Genomic DNA, 19,335 nt, shown 5'->3' with positions numbered 1-19,335 from the left:
ATATTTGTGTTCGTACATATCAGGCGCGTAGCTGCCTATACGCGAGTACGCGGCTGAATTCACATGGTTTTGACAAAAAAAAACAGCCAAAGTTACAGTATGCGTACAGGACTACATGATCCTAAAACTGTCCATTTTCCAGTACTAAAAAAAGCACATCAGAACGCCCAGAATGCACCAGATTGCACCATGGTTTTCAATTTTTTCTGCAACCTCGCCCCGATTATGAATCCACATGAATAGAGGGCTAGCTACGTCTCTGCATATGTATTCGATTAAAGGAATGACGAAGCAAATTCAGACCAAGAACATGGATGAACCATATAAACGCATGAATTTAAAATTCAGTATGAAAGCTGACGGCGTATCGAGTGTCAGTGTTGTATAACGCGTTTGTTTTGTGGTCAGTGTTGTATAACGCGTTTGTTTTGTGGTCAGTGTTTTCTTTATTCAAGTCATTATTTAACCTCTCGTTGAAAACGTCAAACAATCCATCACTTATTGTTTCAATCAATCACATACGTCTGGTTAGTATACTTTATTTCTATAATAAATCTGTATCTACATGTACAAAATATCACATTTACCATCACAAATGAAATATATCACAGACTCGTATGTACATGAAACGTACATTTGATAAGCTTAAAACAATCCACCCCAACAGATAAAGGTGAGTCATCGGTTCAAAGACGTGCTTCATGTACAGACGTATGGCATCACACAAGGACGGAACAAAACATGTCTGATACTGATGGTGTATGAATATTGCTACATAAGTTCAACTCTTGAATACTTCCGTGTGAATTAATTGCAAGTCATGAATAATGAGATGCGGCTGATGAAGATATTAAGTGTTGATTACAATATTTTCTGTGTGATGATTTAGCATTATATTGTAATCGTGCTAAAGAGCAAGGGGCCGGTACTCATAAAACACTTTTGAGTCAAACCTTTAAGCCTAACTTAAGTTTATTTACTTAAAAATCATTGTCAAAGTAAAAACAGTATAAGTGTTTTTAACACGAATGTATGTATTGTCATAAAGCCAATGAATATAAGGTATTTCGGAAGTTATTTACTTATGATATAATATGACCAATGAGATACTCAAATTGACTTAAGTTAGAAAATCACATCAAAAGTTTTACAAATACCGGCCTTGCATTTGTACCCAAAATAAGGGTATTTTATGATTTTGTAAAGCAATTACAGAGGAGCATAAGACTATTTACCAAAGGCATAATACATCGAACAATATAAATAATTGGAAGTTAATATCATGCATTTCATTTTCTATCTTTACATCGTCCGCTACTTACATGAGCTAATTAAATAAAGTAAGTTAATACCCTGAGGCATGGTATGGTCAACCATTTGCACGCTCAGGTCACATTGGCACAATATTCAATAAATAACATTTGTTCAAGATTTTAGAATCTCTATGAAAGTTGAAACTAGTTTCATCACAATGCAAGTCTCCATGGAGTCCCTACAGCCTCCAATCCTCGAGGCCCACGATCACCGTGTTCGGCGCAGACACCCGGTCCTGGCATTCCTTCGCCTTCAGGTATTCGGCTTAAAGAGAAAATATCAAAATTAGTGCCTGACAGAAAAATAAACAAAAGTGTTGTACTTTGATGATTTAAGTAATTCTTAGAATCTGAATTTTGAAAACATCACTCGTAATTTCGTCGATAACAAATTATCATGTTTTCAGTGATTCAGACGGACATATCTAAGTTCATAATAGCTAACAAAGTCGAAGGAATATGGCAAAAAGACACACCAAGAAAAAAAACAACAAAAAACAAAGCCTTCTGTTACACTCATGCAATTATTCGATAAATATATTGTTAACTAACAGCATTCAAACAACAGAACAAAGATCTCAATGTTGAAAAGTTATTCCAAGAGTCTACGTTACACAGAAACAAAGTAATACATACGACCGTTGGACTATCATTGGTCTATCCTACACTACACAGTAATTCATACGATCGTTAAAATATCTCTGGTCTACCCTACACTACACAGTAATACATACGATCGTTAAAATATCTCTGGTCTACCCTACACTACACAGTAATACATACGATCGTAAAAGTAATGCTGGTCTACCCTACACTACACAGTAATCATACGACCGTTGAAGCATCTCTGGTCTACCCTACACTACACAGTAATACATACGATCGTTGACGTATCCTTGGTCTACCTTACACTACACAGTAATACATACGACCGTTGAAGTATCTCTGGTCTACCCTACACTACACATTAATACATACGATCGTTGAAATAATGCTGGTCTACCCTACACTAAACAGTTATACAAACGACCGTTGACGTATCCTTGGGGGACCCTACACTACACAGTAATACAAACGACCTCCGACATATCCTTGGTCTACACTTAACTACACAGTAATACAGTAATGACACAGTCTCGGTCTACCCTACACTACACAGTAATACATACGATCGTTAAAATATCTCTAGTCTACCCTACACTACACAGTAATACATACGATCGTTGAAGTATCGCTTGGCTTCCCCACACTACACAGTAATACATACGATCGTTGACGTATCCTTCGTCTACCCAGCACTCAACAGTAATACATACGATCGTTGACATATCCTTGGTCTAACCTACACTACACAGAAATAAGTGCGATCGTTGAGGTATCTCTGGTCTACCCTACACTACACAGTATTACATACGATCGTTGACGTATCCTTGATCTACCCTTCACTACACAGTAATACATACGACCGTTGACGTGTCCTTGGTTTACACTACACTACACAGTAATATATACGATCGTTGACGTATCCTTGGTCTACCCTACACAACACAGTAATACATACGACCGCTGAAGTATCTCTGGTCTACCCTACACTACACAGTAATGCATACGACCGTTGAAGTATCACTGGTCTACCCTACACTAAACAGTAATACATACGATCGTTGACGTATCTCTGGTCTTCTCTGGTCTACCCTACACTTCACAGTAATACATACGATCGTTGAAGTATCTCTGGTCTACCCTACACTAAACAGTAATACATACGATAGTTGTAGTACCTCTGGTCAACGCTACACTACACAGTAATACATACGATCGATGACGTATCCTTGGTCTACCCTACAATACACAGTAATACATACGATCGTTGAAGTATCTCTGGTCTACCCTACACTCAACAGTTATACATACGATCGTTGAAGTATCTCTGGTCTACCCTTCAATACACAGTAATACATACGATCGTTGTAGTATCTCTGTACTACCCTACACTACACAGTAATCATACGACCGTTGGACTATCGTTGGTCTACCCTACACTACACAATAATACATACGACCGTTGAAGTATCTCTGGTCTACCCTACACTACACAGTAATACATACGATCGTTGACGTATCTTTGGTTTACCCAACAATTCACAGTAATACATACGATCGCTGAAGTATCTCTGGTCTACCCTACACTACACAGTAATGCATACGACCGTTGAAGTATCTCTGGTCTACCCTACACTAAACAGTAATACATACGATCGTTGAGTATCTCTGGTCTACCCTACACTACACAGTTATACAAACGACCGTTGTAGTACCTCTGGTCAACGCTACATTACACGGTAATACATACGATCGATGACGTATCCTTGGTCTATCATACACTACACAGTAATACATACGATCGATGACGTATCCTTGGTCTACCCTACTTTACACAGTGATACATACATACGATCGTTGACGTATCTCTGGTCTACCCTACACTAAACAGTAATACATACGATAGTTATAGTACCTCTGGTCAACGCTACACTGCAAAGTTATACATACGATCGTTGACGTATCTTTGGGCTACCCTATACTACACAGTAATACATACGATCGCTGAAGTATCTCTGGTCTACCCTAAACTACACAGTAATACATACGATCGCTGAAGTATCTCTGGTTTACCATACACTACACAGTAATACATACGATCGTTGACGTTTCCTAGGTCTATCCTACACTACACAGTAATACATACGATCGATGACGTAACCTTGGTCTACCCTACTTTAAACAGTAATACATACGATTGTTGAAGTATCTCTGGTCTACCCTACACTAAACAGTTATACATACGATCGTTGAAGTACTTCTGGTCTACCCTACACTACACAGTAATACATACGATCGTTGTAGTATCTGCGGTCTACCCTACACTACACAGTAAACATACGACCGTTGGACTATCACTGGTCTACCCTAAACTACACAGTAATACATACGATCGTTAAAATATCTCTCGGTTACCACATACTACACAGTAATACATACGATCGTTGACGTATCCTTGGTCTTTCCTACACTACACAGTCATACATATGATCGATGACGTATCCTTGGTCTACCCTACTTTACACAGTAATACATACGATCGTTGAAGTATCTCTGGTCTACCCTACACTACAGAGTAATACATTCGACCGTTGAAGTACCTCTGGTCTACCCTATACTACACAGTAATAAATACGATCGTTGTAGTATCTCTGGTCTACCTACACTACACAGTAATACAAACGATCGTTGAAGTATCTCTGGTCTACCCTACACTACACAGTAATACATAGGATCGTTGAAGTATCCTTGGTCTACCCTTCACTACACAGTAATACATACGATCGTTGTAGTATCTCTGGTCTACCCTACACTACACAGTAATACATACGATCGTTGAAGTAGCTCTGGTCTACCCTACACTACACAGTAAACATACGACAGTTGGTTTATCTCTGGTCTACACTACACGAAACAGTAATGCATACGATCGTTCAAGTATCCTTGGTCTACCCTACACTAAACAGTTATACATACGATAGTGGAAGTAACGCTGGTCTACCATACACTACACATTCATACAAACGACCGTTAACGTATTCTTGGTCTTCCCTACACTACAGAGCAATACAAACGACCTCTGACGTATCCTTCATCTACCCATCACTACACAGTACACATACGACCGTTGGAATATATCTGGTCTAACCTACACTACACAGTAATAAGTGATATCGTTGAGGTATCTCTGGTCTACCCTACACTAAACAGTAATACATACGATCATTGAAATATCTCTGGTGTACCCTACACTAAACAGTAATACATACGATAGTTTTAGTACCTCTGGTCAACGCTACACTACACAGTAATACAAACGATCGTTGACGTATCCTTGGTCTACCCTATACTACACAGTAATACATATGATCGTTGAAGTATCTCTGAACTACCCTACACTTCACAGTAATACATACGATCTTTGAAGTATCTCTGGTCTACCCTACACTACACAGTAATACATACGATCGTTGTAGCATCTCTGGTCTACCCTACACTACACAGTAATCATACGACCGTTGGACTATCATTGTTCTACCCTACACTACACAGTAATACATACGACCGCTGAAGTATCTCTGGTCTACCCTACACTACACGTAATACATACGGTCGTTGACGTATCTATGGTCTTCTCAAGTCTACCCTACACTACACAGTAGTACATACGATCGTTGACATATCTTTAGTCAACCCTACACTTCACAATAATACATACGATCGTTGACGTATCTCTGGTCTACCCTACACTAAACATTAATACATACGATAGTTGAAGTACCTCTGGTCAACCCTACACTACACAGTAATACATACGATCGTTGACGTATCCTTGGTCTACCCTACACTACACAGTTATACATACGATCGTTGAAGTATCTCTGGTCTACCATACACTTAAAAGTCATACATACGACCGTTGGCGTATCTCTGGTCTACCCTACACTAAACAGTAATGCATAAGAACGTTGACGTATCCCTGCTTTACCCTACACTAAACAGGAATACATACGATCGTTGAAGTATCTCTGGTCTACCCTACACTACACAGTAAACTTACGACCGTTGGAGTATCTCTGGTCTACACTAAACTTCACGGTAATGCATGCGATCATTCAAGTACCCTTGGTCTACCCTACACTACACAGTAATACATACGATCGTTCAAGTATCCTTGGTCTACCCTACACTACACAGTAATACATACGATCATTGAAGTAACGCTGGTCTACACTACACTACACAGTTTTACAAACTACCGTGGACGTATCCTTGGTCTTCCCTACACTACACAGTAATACAAACGACCTCTGACGTATCCTTCATCTACCCTACACTACACAGTAATACATACGACCGTTGCCCTATCTCTGGTTTACCCTACAATAAACAGTAATAAGTGCAATCGTTGAGGTATCTCTGGTCTACCCTACACTACAAAGTAATACATACGATCGTTGAAATATCTCTGGTCTACCCTACACTAAACAGTAATACATACGACAGTTATAGTACCTCTGGTCAACGCGACACTGCACAGTAATACCTACGATCGTTGACGTATCCTTGGTCTACCCTACACTACACAGTTATACAAACGACCGTTGAAGTATTCTTGGTCTTCCCTAGACTACACAGTAATACAAACGACCTCTGACGTATCCTTCATCTACCCTTCACTACACAGTAATACATACGATCGTTGGAATATCTCTGGTCTACCCTACACTACACAGTAATTAGTGCGATCGTTGAGGTATCTCTGGTCTACCCTACACTACACAGTAAAACATACGATCTTTGAAATATCTCTGGTCTACCCTACACTAAACAGTAATACATACGACAGTTGTAGTACCTCTGGTCAACGCTACACTACACAGTAATACATACGATCGTTGACGTATCCTTGGTCTACCCTATACTACACAGAAATACATACGATCGTTGAAGTATCTCTGGTCTACCCTACACTACACAGTAATACATACGATCTTTGAAGTATATTTGGTCTACCCTACACTACACAGTAATACATACGATCGTTGACGTATCCTTGGTCTACCCTACACTACACAGTAATACATACGATCGTTTTAGCATCTCTGGTCTACCCTACACTACACAGTAAACATAGGCGCTGGACTATCATTGGTCAACCCTACACTACGCAGTAATACATACGACCGTTGAAGTATCTCTGGTCTACCCTACACTACACGGTAATACATACGATCGTTGACGTAGCTCTGGTCTTCTCAGGTCTACCCTACACTACACAGTAATACATACGACCGTTGAAGTATCTCTGGTCTACCTACACTACACGGTAATACATACGATCGTTGACGTAGCTCTGGTCTTCTCAGGTCTACCCTTCACTACACAGTAGTATATACGATCGTTGACGTATCTTAGGTCTACCCTACACTTCACAGTAATACATACGATCGTTGACGTATCTCTGGTCTACCCTACACAAAACAGTAATACATACGATAGTTGTAGTACCTCTGTCAACGCTTCACTACACAGTAATACATACGATCTTTGACGTATCTTTGGTCTACCCTTACACTACACAGTAATACATACGATCGTTGAAGTATCTCTGGTCTACCCTACACTAAACAGTAATACATACGACCGTTGACGTATCTCTGGTCTACCCTACACTAAACAGTTATGCGTACGACCGTTGACGTATCCCTGCTTTACCCTAAACTAAACAGAAATACATACGATCGTTGAAGTATCTCGGGTCTACCCTACACTACACAGTAAACATACGACCGTTGGAGTATTTCTGGTCTACGCTACACTACGCAGTAATGCATACGATCTTTCAAGTATCCTTGATCTGCCCTACACTACACAGTAATACATACGATCGTTCAAGTATCCTTGGTCTACCCTACACTACACAGTTATACATATGATCGTTGAAGTAACGCTGGTCTACCCTACACTACACAGTTTTACAAACGACAGTTTACGTATCCTTGGTCTTCCCTTCACTACACAGTAATACAAACGACCTCTGACGTATCCTTTATCTACCCTACACTACACAGTAATGCATACGACCGTTGAACTGTCTCTGGTTTACCACATACTACACAGTAATACATACGATCGTTGAAGTATCGCTTGTCTACCCTACACTACACAGTAATACTTACGATCGTTGACGTATCCTTGATCTACCCTACACTACACAGTAATCCATACGATCGTTGAAGTATCCTTGGTCTATCCTTCACTACACAGTAATACATACGATCGTTGACGTATCCTTGGTCTATCCTTCACTACACAGTAATACATACGATCGATGACGTATCCTTGGTCTACCCTACACTACACAGTAATACATACGATCGTTGACGTATCCTTGGTCTACCCTACACTACACAGTAATACATACGATCGATGACGTATCCTTGGTCTACCCTACTTTACAAAGTAATACATACGATCGTTGAAGTATCTCTGGTCTTCCCTACACTACACAGTAATACATACGACCGTTGAAGTATCTCTGGTCTACCCTACACTACACAGTAATACATACGATCGTTGTAGTATCTCTGGTCTACCCTACACTACACAGTAATACATAGGATCGTTGTAGTATCTCTGGTCTACCTACACTACACAGTAATACATACGATCGTTGAAGAATCTCTGGTCTACCCTACCCTACACAGTAATACATACGATCGTTGTAGTATCTCTGGTCTACACTACGCTACACAGTAATCATAGGACCGTTGAAGTATCTCTGGTCTACCCTACACTACACAGTAATACATACGATCGTTGTAGTATCTCTGGTCTACCTTACACTACACAGTAATACATACGATCGTTGTAGTATCTCTGGTCTACCCTACACTACACAGTAATACATACGATCGTTGAAGTATCTCTCTTCTACCCTACACTACACAGTAATACATACGATCGTTGTAGTATCTCTGGTCTACCCTACACTACACAGTAATACATACGATCGTTGTAGTATCTCTGGTCTACCCTACACTACACAGTAATACATACGATCGTTTTAGCATCTCTGGTCTACCCTACACTACACAGTAAACATAGGCGTTGGACTATCATTGGTCAACCCTACACTACGCAGTAATACATACGACCGTTGAAGTATCTCTGGTCTACCCTACACTACACGGTAATACATACGATCGTTGACGTAGCTTTGGTCTTCTCAGGTCTACCCTACACTACACAGTAATACATACGACCGTTGAAGTATCTCTGGTCTACCCTACACTACACGGTAATACATACGATCGTTGACGTAGCTCTGGTCTTCTCAGGTCTACCCTTCACTACACAGTAATACATACGATCGTTGACGTATCTCTGGTCTACCCTACACAAAACAGTAATACATACGATATTTGTAGTACCTCTGGTCAACGCTACACTACACAGTAATACATACGATCTTTGACGTATCTTTGGTCTACCCTTACACTACACAGTAATACATACGATCGTTGAAGTATCTCTGGTCTACCCTACACTAAACAGTAATACATACGACCGTTGACGTATCTCTGGTCTACCCTACACTAAACAGTTATGCGTACGACCGTTGACGTATCCCTGCTTTACCCTAAACTAAACAGAAATACATACGATCGTTGAAGTATCTCGGGTCTACCCTACACTACACAGTAAACATACGACCGTTGGAGTATTTCTGGTCTACGCTACACTACGCAGTAATGCATACGATCTTTCAAGTATCCTTGATCTGCCCTACACTACACAGTAATACATACGATCGTTCAAGTATCCTTGGTCTACCCTACACTACACAGTTATACATATGATCGTTGAAGTAACGCTGGTCTACCCTACACTACACAGTTTTACAAACGACAGTTTACGTATCCTTGGTCTTCCCTTCACTACACAATAATACAAACGACCTCTGACGTATCCTTTATCTACCCTACACTACACAGTAATGCATACGACCGTTGAACTGTCTCTGGTTTACCACATACTACACAGTAATACATACGATCGTTGAAGTATCGCTTGTCTACCCTACACTACACAGTAATACATACGATCGTTGACGTATCCTTGATCTACCCTACACTACACAGTAATCCATACGATCGTTGAAGTATCCTTGGTCTATCCTTCACTACACAGTAATACATACGATCGTTGACGTATCCTTGGTCTATCCTTCACTACACAGTAATACATACGATCGATGACGTATCCTTGGTCTACCCTACACTACACAGTAATACATACGATCGTTGACGTATCCTTGGTCTACCCTACACTACACAGTAATACATACGATCGATGACGTATCCTTGGTCTACCCTACTTTACACAGTAATACATACGATCGTTGAAGTATCTCTGGTCTTCCCTACACTACACAGTAATACATACGACCGTTGAAGTATCTCAGGTCTACCCTACACTACACAGTAATACATACGACCGTTGAAGTATCTCTGGTCTACCCTACAATACACGGTAATACATACGATCGTTGACGTAGCTCTGGTCTTCTCAGGTCTACCCTTCACTACACAGTAATACATACGATCGTTGACGTATCTCTGGTCTACCCTACACAAAACAGTAATACATACGATATTTGTAGTACCTCTGGTCAACGCTACACTACACAGTAATACATACGATCTTTGACGTATCTTTGGTCTACCCTTACACTACACAGTAATACATACGATCGTTGAAGTATCTCTGGTCTACCCTACACTAAACAGTAATACATACGACCGTTGACGTATCTCTGGTCTACCCTACACTAAACAGTTATGCGTACGACCGTTGACGTATCCCTGCTTTACCCTAAACTAAACAGAAATACATACGATCGTTGAAGTATCTCGGGTCTACCCTACACTACACAGTAAACATACGACCGTTGGAGTATTTCTGGTCTACGCTACACTACGCAGTAATGCATACGATCTTTCAAGTATCCTTGATCTGCCCTACACTACACAGTAATACATACGATCGTTCAAGTATCCTTGGTCTACCCTACACTACACAGTTATACATATGATCGTTGAAGTAACGCTGGTCTACCCTACACTACACAGTTTTACAAACGACAGTTTACGTATCCTTGGTCTTCCCTTCACTACACAATAATACAAACGACCTCTGACGTATCCTTTATCTACCCTACACTACACAGTAATGCATACGACCGTTGAACTGTCTCTGGTTTACCACATACTACACAGTAATACATACGATCGTTGAAGTATCGCTTGTCTACCCTACACTACACAGTAATACATACGATCGTTGACGTATCCTTGATCTACCCTACACTACACAGTAATCCATACGATCGTTGAAGTATCCTTGGTCTATCCTTCACTACACAGTAATACATACGATCGTTGACGTATCCTTGGTCTATCCTTCACTACACAGTAATACATACGATCGATGACGTATCCTTGGTCTACCCTACACTACACAGTAATACATACGATCGTTGACGTATCCTTGGTCTACCCTACACTACACAGTAATACATACGATCGATGACGTATCCTTGGTCTACCCTACTTTACACAGTAATACATACGATCGTTGAAGTATCTCTGGTCTTCCCTACACTACACAGTAATACATACGACCGTTGAAGTATCTCTGGTCTACCCTACACTACACAGTAATACATACGATCGTTGTAGTTTCTCTGGTCTACCCTACACTACACAGTAATACATAGGATCGTTGTAGTATCTCTGGTCTACCCTACACTACACAGTAATACATACGATCGTTGAAGAATCTCTGGTCTACCCTACCCTACACAGTAATACATACGATCGTTGTAGTATCTCTGGTCTACACTACACTACACAGTAATCATAGGACCGTTGAAGTATCTCTGGTCTACCCTACACTACTCAGTAATACATACGATCGTTGTAGTATCTCTGGTCTACCTTACACTACACAGTAATACATACGATCGTTGTAGTATCTCTGGTCTACCCTACACTACACAGTAATACATACGATCGTTGAAGTATCTCTCTTCTACCCTACACTACACAGTAATACATACGATCGTTGTAGTATCTCTGGTCTACCCTACACTACACAGTAATACATACGATCGTTGTAGTATCTCTGTTCTACCCTACACTACACAGTAATACATACGATCGTTGAAGTATCTCTGGTCTACCCTACACTACACAGTAATATATACGATCGTTGAAGTAGCTCTGGTCTACCCTACATTCAACAGTAATACATACGATCGTTGAAGTATCTCTGGTCTACCCTACACTACACAGTAAAACATACGATCTTTGAAATATCTCTGGTCTACCCTACACTAAACAGTAATACATACGACAGTTGTAGTACCTCTGGTCAACGCTACACTACACAGTAATACATACGATCGTTGACGTATCCTTGGTCTACCCTATACTACACAGAAATACATACGATCGTTGAAGTATCTCTGGTCTACCCTACACTACACAGTAATACATACGATCTTTGAAGTATATTTGGTCTACCCTACACTACACAGTAATACATACGCTCGTTGACGTATCCTTGGTCTACCCTACACTACACAGTAATACATACGATCGTTTTAGCATCTCTGGTCTACCCTACACTACACAGTAAACATAGGCGTTGGACTATCATTGGTCAACCCTACACTACGCAGTAATACATACGACCGTTGAAGTATCTCTGGTCTACCCTACACTACACGGTAATACATACGATCGTTGACGTAGCTCTGGTCTTCTCAGGTCTACCCTACACTACACAGTAATACTTACGATCGTTGACGTATCCTTGATCTACCCTACACTACACAGTAATCCATACGATCGTTGAAGTATCCTTGGTCTATCCTTCACTACACAGTAATACATACGATCGTTGACGTATCCTTGGTCTATCCTTCACTACACAGTAATACATACGATCGATGACGTATCCTTGGTCTACCCTACACTACACAGTAATACATACGATCGTTGACGTATCCTTGGTCTACCCTACACTACACAGTAATACATACGATCGATGACGTATCCTTGGTCTACCCTACTTTACAAAGTAATACATACGATCGTTGAAGTATCTCTGGTCTTCCCTACACTACACAGTAATACATACGACCGTTGAAGTATCTCTGGTCTACCCTACACTACACAGTAATACATACGATCGTTGTAGTATCTCTGGTCTACCCTACACTACACAGTAATACATAGGATCGTTGTAGTATCTCTGGTCTACCTACACTACACAGTAATACATACGATCGTTGAAGAATCTCTGGTCTACCCTACCCTACACAGTAATACATACGATCGTTGTAGTATCTCTGGTCTACACTACGCTACACAGTAATCATAGGACCGTTGAAGTATCTCTGGTCTACCCTACACTACACAGTAATACATACGATCGTTGTAGTATCTCTGGTCTACCTTACACTACACAGTAATACATACGATCGTTGTAGTATCTCTGGTCTACCCTACACTACACAGTAATACATACGATCGTTGAAGTATCTCTGTTCTACCCTACACTACACAGTAATACATACGATCGTTGTAGTATCTCTGGTCTACCCTACACTACACAGTAATACATACGATCGTTGTAGTATCTCTGGTCTACCCTACACTACACAGTAATACATACGATCGTTTTAGCATCTCTGGTCTACCCTACACTACACAGTAAACATAGGCGTTGGACTATCATTGGTCAACCCTACACTACGCAGTAATACATACGACCGTTGAAGTATCTCTGGTCTACCCTACACTACACGGTAATACATACGATCGTTGACGTAGCTTTGGTCTTCTCAGGTCTACCCTACACTACACAGTAATACATACGACCGTTGAAGTATCTCTGGTCTACCCTACACTACACGGTAATACATACGATCGTTGACGTAGCTCTGGTCTTCTCAGGTCTACCCTTCACTACACAGTAATACATACGATCGTTGACGTATCTCTGGTCTACCCTACACAAAACAGTAATACATACGATATTTGTAGTACCTCTGGTCAACGCTACACTACACAGTAATACATACGATCTTTGACGTATCTTTGGTCTACCCTTACACTACACAGTAATACATACGATCGTTGAAGTATCTCTGGTCTACCCTACACTAAACAGTAATACATACGACCGTTGACGTATCTCTGGTCTACCCTACACTAAACAGTTATGCGTACGACCGTTGACGTATCCCTGCTTTACCCTAAACTAAACAGAAATACATACGATCGTTGAAGTATCTCGGGTCTACCCTACACTACACAGTAAACATACGACCGTTGGAGTATTTCTGGTCTACGCTACACTACGCAGTAATGCATACGATCTTTCAAGTATCCTTGATCTGCCCTACACTACACAGTAATACATACGATCGTTCAAGTATCCTTGGTCTACCCTACACTACACAGTTATACATATGATCGTTGAAGTAACGCTGGTCTACCCTACACTACACAGTTTTACAAACGACAGTTTACGTATCCTTGGTCTTCCCTTCACTACACAATAATACAAACGACCTCTGACGTATCCTTTATCTACCCTACACTACACAGTAATGCATACGACCGTTGAACTGTCTCTGGTTTACCACATACTACACAGTAATACATACGATCGTTGAAGTATCGCTTGTCTACCCTACACTACACAGTAATACATACGATCGTTGACGTATCCTTGATCTACCCTACACTACACAGTAATCCATACGATCGTTGAAGTATCCTTGGTCTATCCTTCACTACACAGTAATACATACGATCGTTGACGTATCCTTGGTCTATCCTTCACTACACAGTAATACATACGATCGATGACGTATCCTTGGTCTACCCTACACTACACAGTAATACATACGATCGTTGACGTATCCTTGGTCTACCCTACACTACACAGTAATACATACGATCGATGACGTATCCTTGGTCTACCCTACTTTACACAGTAATACATACGATCGTTGAAGTATCTCTGGTCTTCCCTACACTACACAGTAATACATACGACCGTTGAAGTATCTCTGGTCTACCCTACACTACACAGTAATACATACGATCGTTGTAGTATCTCTGGTCTACCCTACACTACACAGTAATACATAGGATCGTTGTAGTATCTCTGGTCTACCCTACACTACACAGTAATACATACGATCGTTGAAGAATCTCTGGTCTACCCTACACTACACAGTAATACATACGATCGTTGTAGTATCTCTGGTCTACACTACACTACACAGTAATCATAGGACCGTTGAAGTATCTCTGGTCTACCCTACACTACTCAGTAATACATACGATCGTTGTAGTATCTCTGGTCTACCTTACACTACACAGTAATACATACGATCGTTGTAGTATCTCTGGTCTACCCTACACTACACAGTAATACATACGATCGTTGAAGTATCTCTCTTCTACCCTACACTACACAGTAATACATACGATCGTTGTAGTATCTCTGGTCTACCCTACACTACACAGTAATACATACGATCGTTGTAGTATCTCTGTTCTACCCTACACTACACAGTAATACATACGATCGTTGAAGTATCTCTGGTCTACACTACACTACACAGTAATATATACGATCGTTGAAGTAGCTCTGGTCTACCCTACATTCAACAGTAATACATACGATCGTTGAAGTATCTCTGGTCTACCCTACACTACACAGTAATACATACGATCGTTGAAGTATCTCTGGTCTGCCCTACACTAAAGTTTAGCAGTAATATATACGATCGTTGAAGTATCTCTAATCTATCTTACACTAAACAGTAATACATACGATCGTTGAAGTATCTCTGGTCTACCCTACACTACACAGTAATACATACGATCGTTGAAGTATCTCTGGTCTACCATACACTACACAGTAATACATACGATCGTTGAAGTATCTCTGGTCTACCCTACACTACACAGTAATACATACGATCGTTGAAGTATCTCTGGTCTACCCTACACTAAACAGTAATACATACGATCGTTGAAGTATCTCTGGTCTACCCTACACTAAACAGTAATACATACGATCGTTGAAGTATTTCTGGTCTACCCTACACTCAACAGTAATACATAGGATCGTTGAAGTTGTAAACTACGCTGTACAATGGTACGTACGATCATTGTAGTACCGCTGAGCCTCCTGTATGGACTCAAACATACTGACGGAGATGATGCCGTTCTGCTTGATCCAGCAACCCCGCAGGTGACGCGCCACCCGTTTCCGCGGATCATCAATCGCCATGGAGGTGGCTGGTTAAAAACACATAGTTATATAAGCACATCCTTATTTCCTTCATTTACCGAGATACATTGTCAGCATACATACAAGTAAGCATAAAAATGATATATTCCTTATAACTTTCCTTCTATTTTTTATGAATGCAAGTATAGAAAAAACATGAAAGGTGCATCTAAAGTCCTTGCATAAATACGACCCAATTAGGAGCATAAGCTTTAGTCAGCTATAACATTTATTTGTCAAATTTAAAGCTTTTGCATAGCTTACAAGACAAGAACTGTCACTGAATGTTATTAAAAACCCCGAACGCCACCTTTAAAGGAAATGGCAGTAGAATATTTAGAAAGGGCAATGTATCTTCCATTAGCTAAAAAAGACTTATGCTCATATAAACTGCACTTCCACTTAGTGTGCTTTACCATTGTATGAAGTTTAATTAAATTCCATCATTTAGTTTTCAAGTTATGCTCCAGACAAGAAAAAAGTAACAAAGGCCAATTATTCTGTAATTAGCTGAAATAGAGTCATTGTTCATGTACACTGCGCTTGTAACCATTGGACAAGAAAATTGCAATAATGGCGTCAGTGGTGTACTTTGAAGACTCGTAGCTTTAGATGTGTTATAAATGCTGTTTATATATAACCATACCCTCACTGGTCGTATGCTTGTGATGTGTTTCCGATGTCCGGATGTATATTCGAAACAAAATGCATGCTCGTGTTTTACCTTAACGTCAATTTACGACAAAGCATTCAAGAAATGGCAAGTGACGCCGTACATTGCCCTTTATAAGTAAACAGAAGAAAATGTGTTCGTCCTACTGGTGTTTCTTCCCTTACTCGTCTCAGTGTTGTTTACCTTTAACAACATATGGATTGGACCTGAATCTTGTCCTCAACATGTCCTCGGTAGGTATGGAGAACTTGTCTCTAAAGTACTCTGGGTGGCTGATTTTCGGGTACTCGGACATCACGAGGGTCTTACTGAACTCTGTGACAAACAGCACGATTTCGATAAATATTTATAACGATCAAATACATTCATAAAAAGATTTAAATAACACTTTAATTTAGTTTACATTTATATTGATTAATAAAAAAAAGACAATATCATCATCTCATGCATTTTGTCTGTGATTTTTTAAGTTAAACGTATTCGTGTCCTGCCAGGTATCAAAAAAATACATATCTTACTGGTATTAAACACCTATGTGTTTTTATACCCTTTTGAACATGGTATTTGTTTTGTGCATGCAATTACCAGCCAGAGCATGTAATCACTGTGCATGTGTTTATGATTAGGAACACTTAATGACTTATCGTAATATCTCTTTTGATCTCTTTGAACTAAGTTGGATAGAATATGTATCATCTTTCATAATAGCTAGATATATCGGCGTTTAATAGAAGTGCGGTCTAAGACTTACTTGTGTCGACACCGGCGTTGAGGGGCAGGGCTATGCAGTCTGTGGTGTGTGGTGGAGGGAAGTCCTTTTGCTTGAAGGCAGAATCTCTAAATATGGAAATTTAGATCAATAATTGAGGGAGTTATAAGCGTATGACGTGGGGCAAAAACAACGCTATTACATGAACGGTTGTTTCGTCGCTTGCTATTTAAACGGGTTACATGATTAGAAATGAATTCCTAACAACAACAGTTACATCAGAACGTAAAAGATAAAATACACACAATAATGGCATACCAAGTGTCTCCACCTACAACATGACATTAAAAACAGGTACAGCTCTATAAGTATTGCTAATGTATATATGTATATGTAATGCAAAGATGCTCTTTAAAACTATAAGATACAGATGAATCTATTCTTTGGCTCCAAAAAATCAGCTACAACTGTATATTTACAACATTCTTGTGTATCGTTAAGCTACAGCTGTATATTGACAATAAAAAAGCTACAGCTGTACATCATGACTGTTGTATTATATATAAAGCTACATTTATACGTAGCCCCTTGGCGCGCCATACAAAACAGCACAATACAATACGTGAAAAAACATACTCGTAAGGAACTAAACAACTCACCTGTCAAACCACTGTATTGCTCTGGCTAGTGACGGGTAGTATATTGCAAGCATACAGTAGTTGGTATCATCATGCCTGGGGGAGTCCTTCACGCCCCATTGACCGTTGCCCATGTGCCGCATACCACCGAACAACACCCAGCCGTCGCCGCCTTCAACTATCCTTATCTAGTAGTAGAAATAAAGTCCTAAAGTCATAAGTTAGAGTAAATTCAACTTAAGCAAACAGTAAACCATTCAAAAGTAGGGAAAACGGATGAAAAGAAATAAGAACAAGCACATAATTTGAATTCTAAGAGATTGGCCATGCTTCAAATATGACGGCCGTGTATGTACTAGGAATGTGATTTAGTGGCGTCAGCTTGCGATTATAGTTGAGCAGAACAAAAATTATGTACCCTTAGCGATAGTCTTATTCCTCGGCAGTTAACAATTATTCTGTATAAGCGAATGGTGAAGTGAAACCTTTTAAAAAAAAATAAGTGCGGGACTCCAAAATATCTTACCGCATAAGAGCGAGCTATGCCGAGGATGCGTCCCTGGTCCATCTCGATGTGTTTCTGTGCCATTGTGAGGGCGCGCTGTACCTGGGATAAGCCGTCTTTGTGGAATCTGAGCAGGAGAAGCCAGCCTGGGTGGGGCTGCAAATAAGGTGACAGGGTTATACAACTTACATTGGAAATGGTCTACACCTATGGCATTGAAAAGTACGTGCAATTTAATAGATTCATTATGCTTACCATCCATATCATTGTCGAATTGTTTTCGCTATTTAATATTTCAAATGCGTAGTTTATAAAAATGGTGGTTGGTAAATATGATATAGATGTACCGATTATAGTACTGAAACCGTTTTTGAAGAAAATTCAAACTTCAATATTTAATGTTTATACTTTAAAAACGAAGACACTGGAACAAAAACACAACAGCAATAGTGGCTAGTGCATAATTATGTATAAAACCATTACCATCATATAAAACATAATTTGAA

The 19,335-nt window shown here is 39.9% G+C and overlaps 1 protein-coding gene across 10 annotated transcripts in view; it reads right to left on the bottom strand.

Annotated features, from left to right (window-relative positions):
* Window positions 1-523: 523 nt before the first annotated feature.
* Window positions 524-19,335, bottom strand: part of LOC128244907 (uncharacterized) — a 32,855-nt gene continuing 14,043 nt past the window's right edge. For all 10 annotated transcript variants that reach the window (XM_052963034.1, XM_052963035.1, XM_052963039.1 and 7 more), the window contains 6 exons: window positions 18,851-18,985; window positions 18,346-18,512; window positions 17,729-17,814; window positions 17,161-17,292; window positions 16,178-16,312; window positions 524-1,578 (listed from right to left, as the gene is read on the bottom strand). In XM_052963034.1, the coding sequence (XP_052818994.1) occupies window positions 1,493-1,578; window positions 16,178-16,312; window positions 17,161-17,292; window positions 17,729-17,814; window positions 18,346-18,512; window positions 18,851-18,985 (741 nt within the window). In that variant the 3' untranslated portion in view covers window positions 524-1,492. The remainder of the gene's footprint in view (window positions 1,579-16,177; window positions 16,313-17,160; window positions 17,293-17,728; window positions 17,815-18,345; window positions 18,513-18,850; window positions 18,986-19,335) is intronic.

This window comes from Mya arenaria, chromosome 8, assembly GCF_026914265.1.
Source record: "Mya arenaria isolate MELC-2E11 chromosome 8, ASM2691426v1".
Lineage (NCBI taxonomy): Eukaryota > Metazoa > Mollusca > Bivalvia > Myida > Myidae > Mya > Mya arenaria.
Note: the sequence above shows the minus strand (reverse complement) of the source record. Positions and strands in the feature narration are given on the sequence as shown.